Consider the following 18,530-nt stretch of genomic DNA (forward strand, 5'->3'; position numbering starts at 1 on the left):
AATACTTGCCTGTTTATTTAACATTTCTTTCTGAATATTAGTGCTCAGCAGCTAGACAGTACCTGGTGCTGCTGTTCACCAGGGGCCCACATGTAAAGGTCAAGAGGGCCACAAGTGGCCCCTGGGCTGTACGTTGAGTATCACTGCTGCTGTAACATGTCAAAGCGTATTGACTTCAGTGGCAGCTACTGTGAAGGCAAACTGGGGGGGCAACGCAGGGGAGAAAAATAGGGGAAAAAATATTACCTACCTGCTGGCCGTCGCCTCAGTGGTCTTCTACTCTGCTCCTGTCGACTCCCAGCAGCCAATGCACAGACTCCTAGACACTGCATGGCCAATCATGATGCTGCTCTCATGCTGATAATACTGTTACCAGCATGAGAGCAGTGCCATGATTGGCCTGACTGGCCTGGTTTGGCACTCAGACAGGGTCTGAGAGCCTGTGCATATCTTCCACCCAGCTGTGAAACACAGCTCAGATTGGAGAAAGGCTAAGTGCGCATCTCAGTTTGGCCGTCTTAAGATGGCCACCTAAAAGACATGCGCACTTAGTGCCCACCACTCCTCCCTGTTGCTGACTCTCTGGCAGGATGACCCCGCCCCCAAGACTCGACTCACTGAGAGTGAAGAAAAAGAAAATTGTAATAAAATAATTTCATCATCATTCTATTTTTCCTGTGTGCACTGCTAAGAAAGCATCGGGAAACGTTCCTCCGCCTTGATGGAGGAGCCGCCGCTGATTGGCTTGTTTTTACACCTCACTTAAATAAAAGTATGATAAGTCTCTTTGGAGTGCCAGACGTTCTTCCCCAAAAGAAATTGCCTGTGATGGTAATGGGAGTGGTCATCCCAGGGCGAGCACCAGCAGAGTGGCAGAGCATTGTGATGGGTTGGACCACGTTTGTGGGGTGGTGATAAGATATTTGCCTTGGTGAACAGAAAGCTGTGCATGTTCCTTTCAAAGCTCATTTGCCTGAAGAAGTGAACATGTTTCACGAAAGCTAGAAATACATGTCTTTGTTAGCCTAGTTAAGATATCAGTTTATTACTTTCTTCAGATGAATGAGTTAGCTTCTGTTTTTTTATGTTTTAGGAAAATAGCTGTGGAGTTACAAAATAGTAAATATATCTTATCTATACCATCAAGATATTGTGGCAGTCAATGTTCCGAATACACTATTATAGCAGGACAATATATATTGTGGCATATATCCAGCTGAATGTGAGGCACACGAGGAAGATGTACAAGCACTAAATCTGATATCCAAATCATTTCTGCAAGCAGTAAGTAAAACTGACATGTTCAAATCACTAAACAAAAGCAGAACAAAGTGTTCTGTGAACCAGTTGAAAATTTAAATTATGGCCAATTCTAACAAAGAAGATTGTGAAAAGTCACCACAGAATGCCAACTAAGACCATCTCGGTAAATTAGTCACCGCTTCACAAAACAAGTCAGGTGCCACTCAACCTAGGTGGCAGAAAGGGAGATATACAAACCCAAATCATGGCACGTAAGACTAGGAGGATTTGTAACATTGTGAATCGTGTGAAAATCATGGATTAGAGATTTTAAAAGGTGCAAGATAAAGTTACTTTTCATAATTTAATTCATCTGATGTGACTTAGAAACACATAGCTTCATCAAGAGTTCATTTAAGAGTGAACTACAAAAGAATGTTCAAAACGTATTGGGTACATTTTGTTTTGATTTTTACTTCACTGTCTGACAATATTACCAATCCAACTTGGAAATGCTGTCAAAGGATTTACTGAGGGGTGATGAAAGATGGTCTACTGCAAAATATTTATTTTCTGCTAACTGACTCACTTTATGGTTGATCTATCTTAATAGCTGTACTCCAGAGGCCTTACCTTCATGTTTCTGGCACCAGTGTTCTCAGCAGACGACCCATTCTCTTTTCTCCTTGGATTCTTCTGGGATGAGAGGGCACCACTTCTCTTTGAAAGCAAATGTAGGGAAAATTCTATTTAATTTGGAAGAAATAATCTAGAGTAGACTTTGACTCAACAGAGAGGTATTACAATGTGCTTAATAAAAATAATGTCATGTCCCTCAATGTAAGAGGTACACAGTGCACTCTTTACTGACCATCAAAGTTCTCAGTAGACATTAAAGTAAAATACGTGCAAATGTCGCCCTATGCCAAACACAACAAATGCAAAGTAGATCCCAAGGACAGAGATGTATTGGTATGAACGGATCCATCTTAGATAGCACATGCCTAACAACCCACTGACTTATACAGGAAGGAACATAAGAATACTGATTGAGTTCTTAAAAACCGTGCAGCAATTACAACTGCAGAAAATTAAGGCAGGAAGTTATATTCAACAATTACCCTATGCACACACAATAGAGAATACAATCAGTAGTCATATCATTGGATGAATAAAAAATCACAAAAGGTAAGGTGGCAGAGAGTCGACTGAATCTTATGTGGACTGAAATCTTCAGTTCTTTATTTCCATGACAGAAAAACAGCAGCCTGCCGACACGTGTTTCATCGCTCACGCGAATCTTCAGGGCTCGGACGCTACTGTATACGCAAGGAGGTCGCTCTGCCGGTGATACTTCCGACCCGGTGGGGCCCTTGACGAATATGAGTGCTAGCAAAATTATGAGGAAGGTCACTGCCGACTGAGTAGAATCGGACAGGACTAATAAGAGCTTAAAGGTGGTGACGATAGGGATGTCAAATACGGAAACGTGGCGCCACCAGTACAGTGGTGGGATTTCCCTTCCCAACCTAGAGGCTTACTATTGGGCAGAACACCTTACCCCGATAAATGAATGGTTGCATGCAGCAATAGATCACCCTACATATGCGCTAGAAAGGTCGAAATGGTCTCATACCAACGTCCTGTACTACTTGTACGGAGGACTCGGGGGGAGACACCTTCTGCCGGCTACTAGGATCACGTTGACTGCCTGGCATAGGGCGACCAAACGCATGGGATGGGACAAGAGGCCCACCCGACAGACACCACTATGGCACTGTAAGTGGTTGGGTGAACTTAACAAACTGAAAGGCTTTCGACGATGGGATGACATCGGCATTTCGACCATAGGGGACGTGATTGCCAGGGGAGAACTGAAAACATTCCACGCCTTACAGGGAGACTTTGGCCTACACAAAACTCAGTACTACAAATACACACAGCTAAGACACGCCTGGAGGGCACAAAACATAGCTCTGACAGACATCCCAGAATACGCTCCGTTGGAGGGTAGGTTACTGCAGGAGCAGATAGGGAGGGGAGCGGTATCCCTCACATATAGAACGCTGACCAACAATACATTAGGAAACCTACAAGACTTGTGAGGCAAGTGGGAGGGAGACACGGGGGAAATGGAAGACCTGGACTGGGAAATGGTTCTTATGCACCCGCGTGAGGTAGCGATTAAATCTAGACTCCGTCTCATACAGCTGAAGGTGTTACATAGAGCCTACTTCGACAGGGTGCGCCTGTACAAAATGGGGAAGGTCATGGACACGGCGTGCCTTAGGTGCCACCAGCCAGAGGGAAACTTCTACCACACACTTTGGGGCTGCGAAATCATACAGACATACTGGGAGGACATATTTGCAGAATTAGATGAGGTCCTGGAAACTACTCTACCACGTGACCCAAAGCTAGCTCTGTTGGGGTTGACGACCGAAGTAGACTTGGCCCGCCCCTTGATCATATTCCTAGTGCTGGCTTTGGTGGTGGCCAAGAGAGACATTGCACGACGCTGGGGAGCGGCCGAACCGCCAGACTTGGAGGAATGGAGGAGGGGGCTCGACCTATATATTGCGGCTGAGAGAGTGACATATAAAGCCAGGGGCTGCCCCAAAAAGTTCCGGAGAGTGTGGACAAAGTGGAGGCAATATTACGGGCTAGAGTGAACCCACAGGGGATCTGAAGGAGAGCGCTGTTAAACTTGCTGATTGATACATGCCTAATGGTGGCGACGGAGGGTGGACATGTTAAATGCCGTACTGTATAACCCGGTTTTTGACCGGTGGAAGAAATTTCATCAGGAGAGGGTGGGCAGACCCCGGGGGAGGGGGGGGAGGGGGCGGGCATGGCAGTAGCTGTTTTTAGGGGTTGTTTTTTCTCATTTCTTTGCATACGTAATATGAGTTCAGTTGAACCGTAATGTGTTTTCCTGATCTATGTGTAATCCTCAGAGGCAAAAGAAAAGTTGCGTAACTGACGGATACTGGCTGAATGTTGAAGCCAGCCCGTGTCCTTATATATTCTCTGGTGATACTCCCAAAGCAACAATAAAAATTTACTTTAAAAAAAAAAATACGGAAACGTGAACCCACTGTCAAATATTGTGAGTCATGTCGGTCCGTCTTCTTACTTTATATGGGAGAATCCCCAATTCTCGTGTAGAAGACGCGGTAAAAACGAAGGACGAGAAGTGCGCGACGAAGTACAAAACTCCCGGGTCACAGTGTTCCTGATAACGAAGTTATATTCAACCTGAAACCTAAAGAATAGGTGCCTGCTTAATTGAAACTGTTGCATTGGCTGTCCGTTCACAATTAAATGTGTTTAATGCACTAAGTTTGACTCATCAATCTCATAAACTGTTGTTATTTTGTAAGTTAAGTTAGACACACTGCCAACTTTGCCAGTTTTCTCATTGTCGCCCTATTTCACTTAGCCAGAAGCATTCCATGAAAAAAGTCAATGCATCTCCTTGCAAAAAGATTTCTTCTAAAGATATTTTTTGCTTTCTAAGATTTTGCTGGCTATTATTATTTTTTTCAACTTTGCAAAGTTTGTGATGTTGGGGGGGAAATCCTTTACACCCCCTTAAATCCTAACAGGCTGAAGCCCATAGAAGCTTATTGAATTAACTACTGTAATCTGCTTTACAGCCGATGTCACTGTAGAATGAAAACCAAACAAAATCACGTTCTACCTGTTCTGGTGTGCTATCCGGCGTTAATGTCGTTTTCATGCTTCATCTGGTATAGGTGTCAAGCCCGCGGGAAATCTCTGGGAACAATACAATGTATATTCCATCCTTCCATGTCTGAAAAGCAATACAACAATGATTTTCATTTGCTTTGATTTTCAACATCAAATAACATTCAGAATATCTTTTACAAAACCTTTTGCAGTCATTAGATAAGGAGACAATCAAAGAAGGCTGGATTTAAGGTCAGAATTCTTAAACACTTATAGAAACAATATTGGAGGTAATGGGAGACCCAAAGTCCCACCTACAGCCATCAAAAATCCATGAGTAAGATGTATTTCCATTATCATAATGTAGGCTGAGAAGTGGTAACCTTGGTGTTCTCAGCATATGGCCAGAGAGATGTGGTTGGAATGTGCTTGGAACCCACATAGTCGTAACTTGGTAGTAAACATTCCTTTTTTTGGGGGTGAATCATACATTTAAAACACACATGTTATACCATAAAGGAAATTAAGGGTCTTTAACTGCAGTGCATTTCAACCTTTTCAACCTTTTCAGAGTCAAACATTTTTATTATGCGGCCAGTTAGCAACAGACACAGCCCAGCTGCCTACATCGACTCGCCGGCAGGGCGTAAGCAAGTAGTAGTTAAACACAGCAGTCGGACCTACAGCCCGGAGGGCGGTCCTGCGTTGTAAAAGCCAAAGGCACCCCCCACCGGCACAGCGGGATCCGCAATTTTCTGAGGAGAGAAAAATCAACAAATAACAGAATAGGCAAACAAGAGAAAACCCCTCTCACCCACCCTCCACCCAACCCCTCCTATTCAAGCCCTCCAAATCCCCCCCCACCCGACCACCCCCCGCCGCATCAACCATCAGCCATGAAAAGAGCAACACATCCATCCCCCCGACCTAGGCATATCCATCCCAGAAGGCTAGGGTTCTGGTACAGCGCCCACCGGATCTAAAGGAATAAGCTGCAGGACCTGAAGGTACTTTGGGCATGTAACTTCTCGAATCTCTTTGGACAGGAGCCGCAGGAAGGGAGCCCACAAGGTAGTGTATTCAGATCCTCTACCATCTACGTCAAGTGAAAGGCGCTCCATCGCCAGAGTATGCCACAGGCGCATCAACCAATCTCGCATCTCCGGGGCATCAGGGGAACCCCAGCGCGCCAGCAGGACCTGTCGCGCAGTCAACAGCCCCAATGCGATTTGTCGTCCTAGTGGTGTGCGCAGAGGGAAACATTTAGGGGACGGGAGGCCTAGCAACGCATGCTCAGGGAGTCTGGGTAACGAGATTTGGAATGCAGCATCTAGTTCATCGAACACCATCTTCCAGTACCGTTCCAGTTTGGGGCAATGCCACAACAAATGTAAGAGAGTGCCCGACGTGCCGCAACCCCTCCAGCAGAGACTAGATTTGGCCTTGTCCCAGGATGCTACGCGCTGTGGAGTATAGTACCAGTACGTCGCCAGTTTATATGCCGACTCCGTACCCGCTGTGTTAGCTGTCGTGTGGTGTGCGCGATAGAACACCTGCTCCCACTCCTTATGCGAGAGCGGACGCCCAAGTTACACCTCCCACCTCACCTGCGCTTTTGTTCGCTGCTTTCGCGGGTCTCGCACAATCATGGCGTAAAGCTCAGAGATAAGGCGCTGATCGTTCTTTTTACGCATAAGCCAGTGCTCGAAGGTCGTAAGGGGGCGAGACATCAATGCCATGTTGGTCGGGAGCGTCACCCAGTGTGCCACTTGTGTGTAGGCAAAGCTATCTGACGCCTCCATTAGGGAGTGTTCGGAGCGCAGCTCCGAGAAGGGGACGAGACCCTCGAGATCGAAAAGCATTCCCACTCGTTTACAATCCTTCTCTCGCCAGCGATGGAAGACCGGCGAAGAAAGACCAGGGGGGAAGGCGGGATTGTCCACAATCGGTGTCTTGGGCGAGGGGAAAGTCGTCCAGCCCTTACGGAGCGCTAACTGATCCCAAGCTCTAAGCGTTGGTGACGTCACAGGCGAGGAGTATAGCCCCCACGCCCTATCCTTGCGAGGCAGCCAGAGTTCCCGCCAGATATTGCAACCCGCTACGGTCTGATCCATGAACAACCAGTGTTTACTCGACTCCGGTCTGTTCCACTCAACCACGTATCGTAGGCAGGTGGCTTGAAAATAGGCCCGCCGCTTTTGGGAGGGTAGTTGTCGTAAACGCCGCTCGGGGGCGCTTATTGTCCCAAAAAAACCTGTTCAACAAGCCCTGGAGTTTCTTTAAGGCTCCCGTCGGAGGTGCGAGGGGGAGCATCTGGAAGATATATAGTATTCTGGACAGAAGAGTCATTTTAATGGCCGCCAATCTGCCCAACCACGATAGGTTAAGGCGCGACCATGCCGAGATAGATTTGGCGGTCTGCTCTATTAGGTTAGTGTAATTTAAAGAAAGCGTCCGAGGTACAGTCGACGCATGACGGATACCTAAGTACGTAATGTCAGATTGCGCCCACCTGAAGCCAAATTCCCGTTGCTGTTCAGCGACTTCATCCGGCGGAACAGAGATATTAAGGATCTCCGATTTAGAGAAATTGACCTTAAAGCCAGCTATGTCATGGAAAGCCCGAATTTCCGCAGTAAGTCGTCGCAGAGAAGGAGCAGGATCTTGCAGAGCTAGAATGACATCATCTGCATACAGACTTATTTTGTGTTCGTCTGCTCCAAATTTAATGCCCTTAATGTCAAGGTGGGATCTGACTCGCTGGGCGAAGGGCTCCATATAAAACGCAAATAGGAGAGGCGAGAGGGGGCAACCCTGTCGTGTCCCCTTGTGATGGAAAAGGGAGCCGACCTACAGCCATTGACCCGCACTACCGCCTTCGGGGACGCATACAGGGCCTGGATCCAACGCAAGAAATTACCTCCGAGGCCATACGCCTGCAGCACTCGGAAGAGGAACCCCCACTCGACCCTATCAAAGGCCTTCGCATCGAGGAAGGCCCGAGTCTTCGCGCGATGGACCCCATCCAGTAGATGCAATAATCTTTTGGAGTTGTCACCTCTTTGGCGGGTAGGGACAAAGCCCGATTGGTCTGGCTCAATCACGCCATCCATAAGGGGGCTGAGTCGCGCCGCCAGGATGCCCGCAAAGAGTTTGGCATCGATATTCAGGAGTGAGATTGGCCGATAGGAGCTACAATCAGCAGGGTCCTTGCCAGGTTTAAGTATGACCGTTATGGCAGCGTCGGACATAGAGGGCGCGACCAAGCCAGTGTCAAGGAAAGAATTAAACAGGCGGGTCAGGAACAAGGCCAGTTTATAGCAAAAGGTTTTGTAAAAAAGGGCCGAGAAACCATCAGGGCCCGGAGATTTAGCTAGTTTAAGCCGGGCTATGGCGGTGATAACCTCCTCCACTCGGATCTCCTCGTCCAGGTCCTCGACAGCTGTCTCCAGCAGGGGGGTAATACCCGCCGCCTCAATGTACCGGTCGCATTCCGCGAGCGACGTACACTCCTCCGTGTACAAACTCTGGTAGAAGTGACGAAAGGCTGCTACTACCTCAGAGTCAGAGGTGTGTGACACACCTTGGTGATCCCGGATATCAGCGACGGCCCGAGCCTGGGTCTTGGCCCGCAGGCGGTGCGCCAACATCTTGCCCCCTTTGTCCCCGCTCAGGTAAAACTTATGACGCAAGCACAGCAGCGCATATTCCGCCCTGTCCAGATCCATATGTTTCAGCATGCGTCGCTTAGTCTCCAACTCTCTCCAGACCCTGCGAGCGCCTGTGCGCTTGTGGATAGATTCCAAGCCCCGCACCTCTCCCTCCAGCTCTTCCCTCTTGTCCCTCCTAAGCTTGGAGTACGTGGGCGCTAAAGCAATGAAGTCCCCCCTAACCACCAGCTTCAGTGCTTCCCAAACTGACGCTATCGCCGTTTCTCCAACGTAGTGTGTGATAGTGTCCTTAATTTGTCCCACTACAGAGTCAGCGCGGAGCATGGAGTCGCGCAATCCCCAGCCAGCTGCGGGAGGGCGCGTGCCGCTAAGGGTAAACAGGACCGTGAGGGGCGCATGGTCTGAGAGGGAGCGAGGAGCAATAGCCACGTCGTGTAGGTGGGGTAGCAATGCAGAGGAAGCCAGAAAGTGGTCCAAGCGCGCATATGTCTGATGTGCAGCCGAGGGTGTTGTAGCCGCCATACGTCATGCAAACCACCATCTACCAACCACTGCTTCCCCTCTGTCGACCAGGTCCCCGAGGTATGCAGTCTATTCACCGACCTGTCAAGGGGCCCGTCCATTACAAGATTAAAGTCCCCACCCACTAGGAGAAAAGCATCGGGGGAAGCAAGAACCTGGGCTAGGGCTGCGCGCAGGAAGGGCTCCTGCTGTGTATTAGGCGCGTACAAGGAGCCAATAGTGAAGGTCGCATCCCCCATTGCACCCGCACCGCCAAAAATCTCCCCGTATGTCTACCATCTGGGTCAAGATTCTACAACGTGTCCGGGCGCTGAAGAGGAGAGCAACTCCGTTCTTCTTCGCTGGGCCCGAGGACCACAGCTGTAGGGGAAACCTCCTGTCGCGCATTCTACGCTCATCCTTCTGCAGAAGATGCGTCTCCTGCAGGAGGCATTCATCCCCCCCAGTTTGTTCAAGGAGCGATAGGACTGCGGAGCGTTTCACTGGGTTGTTGAGCCCCCGAACATTAAGGCTCACCACTTTCAGCTCCCTAGATATCCCAGGTCAGCAAGATCAGCAGCTAATGCGGCCCACGTAGAGTCCGAAGCCCAGCATCCCCTGTCAACACGCCCAGCACATATACTACCCAGCATACGAGACAGAGGCGGCGATGCACAGCCACCTAGAAGCGGCCTAGGTTTGATGCGGCGTCCCCCCCCTTCACTCACTCCCCCCATCCCCCCGCACACACACTGAACCCCCTTGTAACAAAACCAAACATATGCAGGAAAAGAACATAGTGAAGTACGTAAGTTCGTAGTACAGGCCACAAGGGCATAGGGGGTAGGAACCAGTCCACAGTCTTCCTGTTCCCGATACAGGACTCACTCATCCAGCAGGACATACTAGAGTACCTTCAGGGAACAGCCACCTCCGACGCCAGCGATGTACCCTTTCGGGCCTCAAGGAGCCTCCGAGTTATCATCCAGGATCGCCTCTGTGACCAAGGCCACGGAGGTCAAAGCTGCGCCCCTCTCCTGGAGGCATACCGAGGGGTCGGGTCCTTTCTTGGTTGCAGGGCGTCCCACTGTCTGCCAGTCTGTCGATCGTCTTCTCCGCCTGGGGGTATTGACCCCGTCCGCCGTCTCCGTGCGTTCTATACCTAGGAGATACATGGCATCCGCAAGTGATCGTATCTGCACCAGTTTGTTCTGCCAGCGGAAAATGAGGCAGAACGGGTGACCCCACATGTATGTTATGCTATGCTCCTGCAGGTAGGACGTGACTGGCTTGAAGTCCCTGCGCTTCTGCAGTGTTGACGCCGCCAGGTCCTGATAGAGCATCGGATTGTGCCTACGGAACTGCAGAGGGCCAGCGTCCCGCGCCATCCTGAGGATACGTTCCTTCAACTGAAAGTCATGCACGCAGACAAGAATGTCCGGCGGCGGCGCCTTTGCTCCTCTCGGTAGACCCACCCGATGCACTCTGTCCATGCGGATGTCCGCGACCTCCTCGTCCTGCAGGACCGGTTTGAAGAGGGCCTCCACGTACTCCCGTAGATCCAACCCCTCTCCCTTCCATGGCACCGCTCTGATTCGAATGTTATTGCGGCGGGACCGGTTCTCTAAGTCCTCAGCATGTGCTTGAAGGTCGAGGTTCTGCTCGGTGAGCCGGATAACATCCTGCTGGAGCTGATGGATATCGCCCGCCGTCCCCAGGTCGTGCTCCTCCAGCGTGGCCACCCGCTCTCCTATGTCGTCCACGTCTCTTCGGACCTCCCTCAGGTCCGCAGCCAGCTGCGTGCGCAGTCCTGCAATGTCTTCCTTAATGGCTGCAAAGAGATCTAGCATGAAGGCTTTGGTCGCAGGTTCCTCCGCTAGGTCCCGGGTAGGAGATTTGCTAGCTCCCGGGGACGCGGTCTGCACTGCACCTTTCGTCGCGCCGTCCTTGCCCGGCTTATCTTTCCTCACCCTAGCCGTCGCCATGGTCGTGCCTAGTAGGCCTCCTTTTAGCGGGCTGTCTGTGCGACTAGGAAAGGCCGCTGGAGCCTTCTCGTAAGCAAGCCCAAACACGCACGTGATACACTGAGCCCAGGCATACTTGTCTTACATCCCTCCGAGTTTGGGTCCGCGGCCCAGGTGGAGTTTCCACTGGCAGCCTTTCGTCGCTATGTGTGGAGGGGCACCTTACGGAGCCCGGAGCCGGCCGTCTGCCGATTCGGGAGGAAGGGCGAGACAGAGCCGTGCAGGGCAGAGGCGCCGCGTGACCCACCAGTGTCCACCAGGAAAGCCCAAGCAGGCCTCCGAGATCCGGCCCCCCGATGGGCTACGCAGTTCTAGAATGCCCAAGTCCGTTTTAGCATGAAGGGGGGGCCCGCACAGACCGGGGCAGTCAGCCTCAGCCCCCGGGGCCCAGCAGGTCAATCGGTTCAATACCCCGGGGGGGGCCCCGCAGGTAGCAGCAGACTCTGTGGGCTCTAGAAGCTCGGCGGCGGGACAGGCAGCTCGCGTGCAGAGTCTCGCAATCAGGGCCTACCTCGACTTCACTCACTCGGCCCCGTCCGGGCTCCGCCTCCGTCAGCCAGGGCAGCGGGAAGCAGCTCCGTAGGAACGCTCCTCAGCAGGCCAGCCGTGGTGCAGCAATGTCGGAGCCTCCAGCCGCAATCACAAGATTCAGCCCTGACTCCCGGCAGCAACCTCCGGCGCGTCCAGGCCGCAAGCCTCGGGCTAGCGTAGATCGCGGGGCCGGGAGAGGCACCCCCACTGTGCCGGGCAGCCGTAACTCCGCTTCCTCCGGGGCGCCGCCGCAAGACCCAGGTCAGCACCACTCACTCTCAGGCCTCTCCCGGGCACTTCTCTTAGTGCGGCCCCAGCGCACAGTCCTTCTCAATTGAGCCACGGCCACAATCGGCAGCTCTCCGCCGCGGTTCGTTTGCGCAAGCCGCCAGCTCCCGCTTCGCAGGTGTTTCGCTCTCAGCCCCCGGGACACAGCGGCAGGGCAGCGAAGAACCGGCAATGGGGTCCGGGTTTCCAGGAGATGCAAGGGTACTCGGATGGCAGGAACCGAGACCCGCGAAGGGTGCTAGAACAAAGCTGAAGAAGGCCAGGCGCCGGAGGGACCCAAAAGCACGTCCTACTCCGCCATCTTAGCCACGCCCCCCATTTCAACCTTTTTAAACTTTACATTCCCCCCACAGCCTAAGACTGAATGTATAAACCTCAAAGCAACCAAACTTCCTAAAATTAACCTTTAACTTCCTGGCAACTTTCCCTTTGCACATGGTTCACCAACTGGCAACGCCAACCAAACTTCTCTCAACTCCTGTAAAACTTTGCAAGCCACTGCCACGCACAACAAGCATTGAAAATGCAATAGGTCTCGCCTTTGATTAAGTTAAAGCCATTTGCTTTGCTAATGGTATTGTATAGCAAAGCAAATTGCTTTAACTTAATAAAAGGCGAGAGCTATTGCATTTTTAATGCTCGTTATTCATTGTATTCCTTTTAATCACAGTTGCACTACACTGTTCTCGCATTGATGAACTGGATTGTTTAAATAAAGTATGATTAAACGTGAAGCCTAATTCAATACATTAATTTTCTGTGGGGAACAGGGAAAACATAAGTACACCAAAATGTGTAAACACATAGGTAGACAGGAAACCTGGTACCCCAGTTGACACACACGATGCCACTGCTCTTGGGTGATATCAGTTTCACAGTCTCACACAACAATTGTGAGCAAAGACGTGACCCCAGTGCTCTCATCAATGGCTACTCCGTCCCCGGCACTTAGAAAGTTTCTAATATCCTCCGAGGATCGGTGATGGCAAGAAGCTTGGAACGGGTTGTGACTCTGCAGTATCCCAGACGAGGCCGCAAACTGTTAGTACATGTCTCAGCACAGCAGCGTTAGCTGTATAGATCAGGTGCAGGTAAGCTGCCCACTTACACTCCCCCATGCCCACGACACTGGCTACGGCATAACTGTGCTTACCAGAAAGTGGTCAGAGAGAAGCTGTAACCGCGCTCAGTCACAAACTGTTAGTAAATGTCTCAGCGCAACAGCGTTAGCTGTATAGATCAGGTGCAGGTAAGCTGCCCACTTACACTCCCCCATGCCCACGACACTGGCTACGGCATAACTGTGTTTACCAGAAAGTGTTGAAGATGTGAGGCTAGAGGACCTCTAGTCTCATCCCTTCGCAGGCACACACATGCTTGTCATTCCTTGGATCAAGAAAACGACTTTCATTCAATGTTCTTTATGGTTCATTAGTTTATTTCATGATTCGTTTTTTCAATTTTATCATGATTAGTCAGATTTCTTCAAAATACGTTTCAACAATTTAATTCAGGCATTGTCTTTTTAGATATGTCCAATGCATTTCGGGCATTAAAGATATGCCCTTCATCAGGGAATAGACACTAAAAGAATAAATAAATGCACATTAATTTGAGTATTGGCTGTGAACATCATAACAATAGTAACAGATGTCTTAATAGTGCAACATTGTTCAATGATGTTATGAGCTGCATAAACAAACGTCTGTGATGAGGTTTTCAATACTATGTGTGCAAAGAAACGAGGCAGATTTGTTTGCAATACTGCAAAAACGAAAAAACGGGTTGGTATGTCACTTACATGCCAGTTGGGAAAAGTTCGTAAGAAATCTGAAAGAAGGGAAGGTGAAATGAGAAGATGTGATTAGCGTGGGTTGCTCGAGTGCACAGAAATGTGCTCAGTATTAGTGGAGCTGGGAAGGCAGTGAAAACTAACCTGGTTGTATTCGGCAAGTTGAATCGGTCCGGTCCTAATCTCTGCAGAACGCCGGCAAGAGCTTAAGGGTTTGCCGCGTTCGTTAAATTAAAAAAAATGTCATATGATCGATCACGTGGGTGTAGGGGTGGGGGAAAGACTATGTGTGTGGGTTTTATCGGCTGAAACTGTGAAATGTCCTTATCAGCTGGGACTGGGGGAATTGAGCTGAGCGTGAAGCGCGTGTAAATACTAAATGTTTAAGAATTATAAGGTGTGAGGCAAAGGTGTGTGACAAAGAATAAAAATATTAATAAGAAACAAAAAACTGCTGAGTTCATTGAAATGTTAAGGTCGAGTGGAGGATCGAACTCAGAACCTTTGGGTTGTTACGCTCGGTGAGCTACTCAAATGGCTACCGCAGGAAGTGATTTAAATGAGCTGAAAAGTGGTGTCTATATGGATGGTAATGGGAACACACGCAATAGCAACAAGATGGGTGTGTAGAGCAATTAATTACAAATAACAGGCGAATTCAATTCTGTCATTAAGACCCATTGGTTTCTGGGTCGATAATTTGTAGATCCAGTAGTTCTCCCTTCTCAAAAGGAATTTATTGTTGTCTCTTCCCTCTAGTTTCAACACAGTCTCTAGAATAATAAACTTAATTTGGGAGACATTATGTTGGAATTCGACGAAGTGTGCTGCTAAGGCTGACTTTGAGTTTTTGAGTCGAATGTTCGACTTATGTTCCGTTAGGCGCACCTTGATACGTCGTTCGGTTTTTCCTATGTACATCTTGCCGCAGGAACACTTTATGCCATATATCAGGTTGCTGGTATCACAAGTGGCGTTGACCTTGAGTTTAATTGCATAGCCTTGACTAGGATGGTGTATTATGTTGCCTCTAATGATATTGTTGCAATTGCCGCAATTTAAACATGGTTTGGTTCCAGTGTACGTTGCGGACTCTTTGGGTTTGTGTTGCACAATTTCTCCCACATTCTTGGCCCTGGTAAAGGCAAATATTGGTGGTTGGCTGAATGAGTTTCCAAAATCAGGTTCAATGTTAAGGATTGCCCAATGTTTCATGATGATTTGTTTGAATCTCTTGCTGCTAGTTGAATATTTCGAGACCACTACTGTGCGTGATTGTTCAATCTTTACAATGGGTGTTAGTAGTTTGGTTCTGTCCATTTTTTCAACCCTTTTTTTTGTTTCTTCAACTAGAGATTTTGGGTAACCTCTGTTGGTAAACTTAGTGGTCATTTCTTCGAGTCTTAGTTTGAGGGTGGTTGTGTCAGAAGAGATTCTTTTAACTCTTGCCATCTGGGAATATGGTAGGTTTCGAATCAAATTGGGTTCATGGAAGCTAGAATGTAGCAACATGTTATTCCTGTCAGTAGGTTTAACAAAAAGGTCCGTGCTAATTCCTTGTGGGGTTATGGTGATTTTTACATCAAGGAAATTTACCGAGGTGTCTGAAATGTCCCAAGTCAGTTGGATTCTTTTATCGATAGCATTGAAATTGTTGAGCGCCATTCTCAATGATTCTTCAGTATCAGTCCATACGATGAAAAAATCATCTATGTATTGTGCTATCATTTTGAGGTTTTTGATCCAGGTTGTGTTTTTAAGAATATTTTGAGTTTCGTACCACTGCATAAAGATGTTAGCATACACAGGTGCAGCTGAATTGCCCATGGCCATCCCGGTGAGTTGTTGGTACCATTCATCCTTGACTTTGAAGTAACTATGGTACAAGGTAAAGTACATGAGTTCCATAAGAAACAGCTGTAGTTCTTGGTCAAGATCCGTATTCAGGAGTGCAGATTCCATGGCTTCAATGCCCATATCGTGGGGTATGCTAGTGTATAGGCTGCAAACGTCCGCTGTACATAATAGTACCTTTTCTGTGGGATTGAATGGTATTTGTTGTAATTTCAGTAGAAAGTCTGTGGTATCCTTAATATATGTTTGCATTGATTGCACTGACGGTTGTAAATATTTATCAATCAATTGGCCAATTGGTTGGTGTAGACTCCCTCGTGTGGAGACTATGGGTCTCATGGGCGGATTGCTGATGTTCTTGTGGATTTTTGGTGTCATTCTTAATGTTGGACTTTTGGGGTTAGAGGTGGTGAGAAAAGTTTTGGTCCTCTCAGTGATAGTCCCATGTTTGTATGCTCTATCAATGATGTTTCTTAAGGTAGTGGAATATTCCATAGTGGGATTGCAATTAAGTTTGCTGTAAGTTGTCGTGTCACTGATATGTTCCGTCACTTTGTTGTCGTACATGATGGTATTCATAATGACGATCGCTCCCCCTTTATCAGCTTTGGTAAGTATTATACGTTCATTGTTGGCTATTTTGTTGAGTGTATCCAGGTCTTTTTGTGTGATGTTTTTAGATTTGGGTTTCACATGTTTGATTTTGTTGAGATCTTGTTTGACTATGTTCTCAAATAGGTCCAGTGTCTTGTGGCTTACGGGTGCTTGGAATGTGCTTTGTGGGCGTAATCCCAGTAATTGATCTTTCTCGTGTTGTGGACGTTCGGGTATGACGTTGTCAAAAAAATGTCTGAGTCTGAGTTTTCTCATTAACTTGAAAAAACTTACATCGAGTTCCAGGTGGTCACGATATGGGCATTGAAGCCATGGAATCTGCACTCCTGAATACGGATCTTGACCAAGAACTACAGCTGTTTCTTATGGAACTCATGTACTTTACTTTGTACCATAGTTACTTCAAAGTCAAGGATGAATGGTACCAACAACTCACCGGGATGGCCATGGGCAATTCAGCTGCACCTGTGTATGCTAACATCTTTATGCAGTGGTACGAAACTCAAAATATTCTTAAAAACACAACCTGGATCAAAAACCTCAAAATGATAGCACGATACATAGATGATTTTTTCATCGTATGGACTGATACTGAAGAATCATTGAGAATGGCGCTCAACAATTTCAATGCTATCGATAAAAGAATCCAACTGACTTGGGACATTTCAGACACCTCGGTAAATTTCCTTGATGTAAAAATCACCATAACCCCACAAGGAATTAGCACGGACCTTTTTGTTAAACCTACTGACAGGAATAACATGTTGCTACATTCTAGCTTCCATGAACCCAATTTGATTCGAAACCTACCATATTCCCAGATGGCAAGAGTTAAAAGAATCTCTTCTGACACAACCACCCTCAAACTAAGACTCGAAGAAATGACCACTAAGTTTACCAACAGAGGTTACCCAAAATCTCTAGTTGAAGAAACAAAAAAAAGGGTTGAAAAAATGGACAGAACCAAACTACTAACACCCATTGTAAAGATTGAACAATCACGCACAGTAGTGGTCTCGAAATATTCAACTAGCAGCAAGAGATTCAAACAAATCATCATGAAACATTGGGCAATCCTTAACATTGAACCTGATTTTGGAAACTCATTCAGCCAACCACCAATATTTGCCTTTACCAGGGCCAAGAATGTGGGAGAAATTGTGCAACACAAACCCAAAGAGTCCGCAACGTACACTGGAACCAAACCATGTTTAAATTGCGGCAATTGCAACAATATCATTAGAGGCAACATAATACACCATCCTAGTCAAGGCTATGCAATTAAACTCAAGGTCAACGCCACTTGTGATACCAGCAACCTGATATATGGCATAAAGTGTCCCTGCGGCAAGATGTACATAGGAAAAACCGAACGACGTATCAAGGTGCGCCTAACGGAACATAAGTCGAACATTCGACTCAAAAACTCAAAGTCAGCCTTAGCAGCACACTTCGTCGAATTCCAACATAATGTCTCCCAAATTAAGTTTATTATTCTAGAGACTGTGTTGAAACTAGAGGGAAGAGACAACAATAAATTCCTTTTGAGAAGGGAGAACTACTGGATCTACAAATTATCGACCCAGAAACCAATGGGTCTTAATGACAGAATTGAATTTGCCTGTTATTTGTAATTAATTGCTCTACACACCCATCTTGTTGCTATTGCGTGTGTTCCCATTACCATCCATATAGACACCACTTTTCAGCTCATTTCAATCACTTCCTGCTGTAGCCATTTGAGTAGCTCACCGAGCGTAACAACCCAAAGGTTCTGAGTTCGATCCTCCACTCGACCTTAACATTTCAATGAACTCAGCAGTTTTTTGTTTCTTATTAATATTTTTATTCTTTGTCACACACCTTTGCCTCACACCTTATAATTCTTAAACATTTAGTATTTACACGCGCTTCACGCTCAGCTCAATTCCCCCAGTCCCAGCTGATAAGGACATTTCACAGTTTCAGCCGATAAAACCCACACACATAGTCTTTCCCCCACCCCTACACCCACGTGATCGATCATATGACATTTTTTTTTAATTTAACGAACGCGGGAAACCCTTAAGCTCTTGCCGGCGTTCTGCAGAGATTAGGACCGGACCGATTCAACTTGCCGAATACAACCAGGTTAGTTTTCACTGCCTTCCCAGCTCCACTAACACTGAGCACATTTCTGTGCACTCGAGCAACCCACGCTAATCACATCTTCTCATTTCACCTTCCCTTCTTTCAGATTTCTTACGAACTTTTCCCAACTGGCATGTAAGTGACATACCAACCCGTTTTTTCGTTTTTGTAGTATTGCAAACAAATCTG

At 47.7% G+C, this 18,530-nt stretch overlaps 1 protein-coding gene across 1 annotated transcript in view; it reads right to left on the reverse strand.

Moving 5' to 3' along the window:
- The window catches only part of LOC147709040 (uncharacterized), a 263,194-nt gene that overhangs the window by 107,394 nt on the left and 137,270 nt on the right, over positions 1 to 18,530 (reverse strand). Inside the window, exons 2-3 of the mRNA XM_086927643.1 lie at positions 4,946 to 5,059; positions 1,876 to 1,962 (exon numbers count right to left, since the gene is read on the reverse strand). Coding sequence (XP_086783769.1) covers positions 1,876 to 1,962; positions 4,946 to 4,984 — 126 coding nt within the window. The 5' untranslated portion in view covers positions 4,985 to 5,059. The remainder of the gene's footprint in view (positions 1 to 1,875; positions 1,963 to 4,945; positions 5,060 to 18,530) is intronic.

The sequence above is a fragment of the Lissotriton vulgaris genome, chromosome 6 (assembly GCF_964263255.1).
Source record: "Lissotriton vulgaris chromosome 6, aLisVul1.2, whole genome shotgun sequence".
Lineage (NCBI taxonomy): Eukaryota > Metazoa > Chordata > Amphibia > Caudata > Salamandridae > Lissotriton > Lissotriton vulgaris.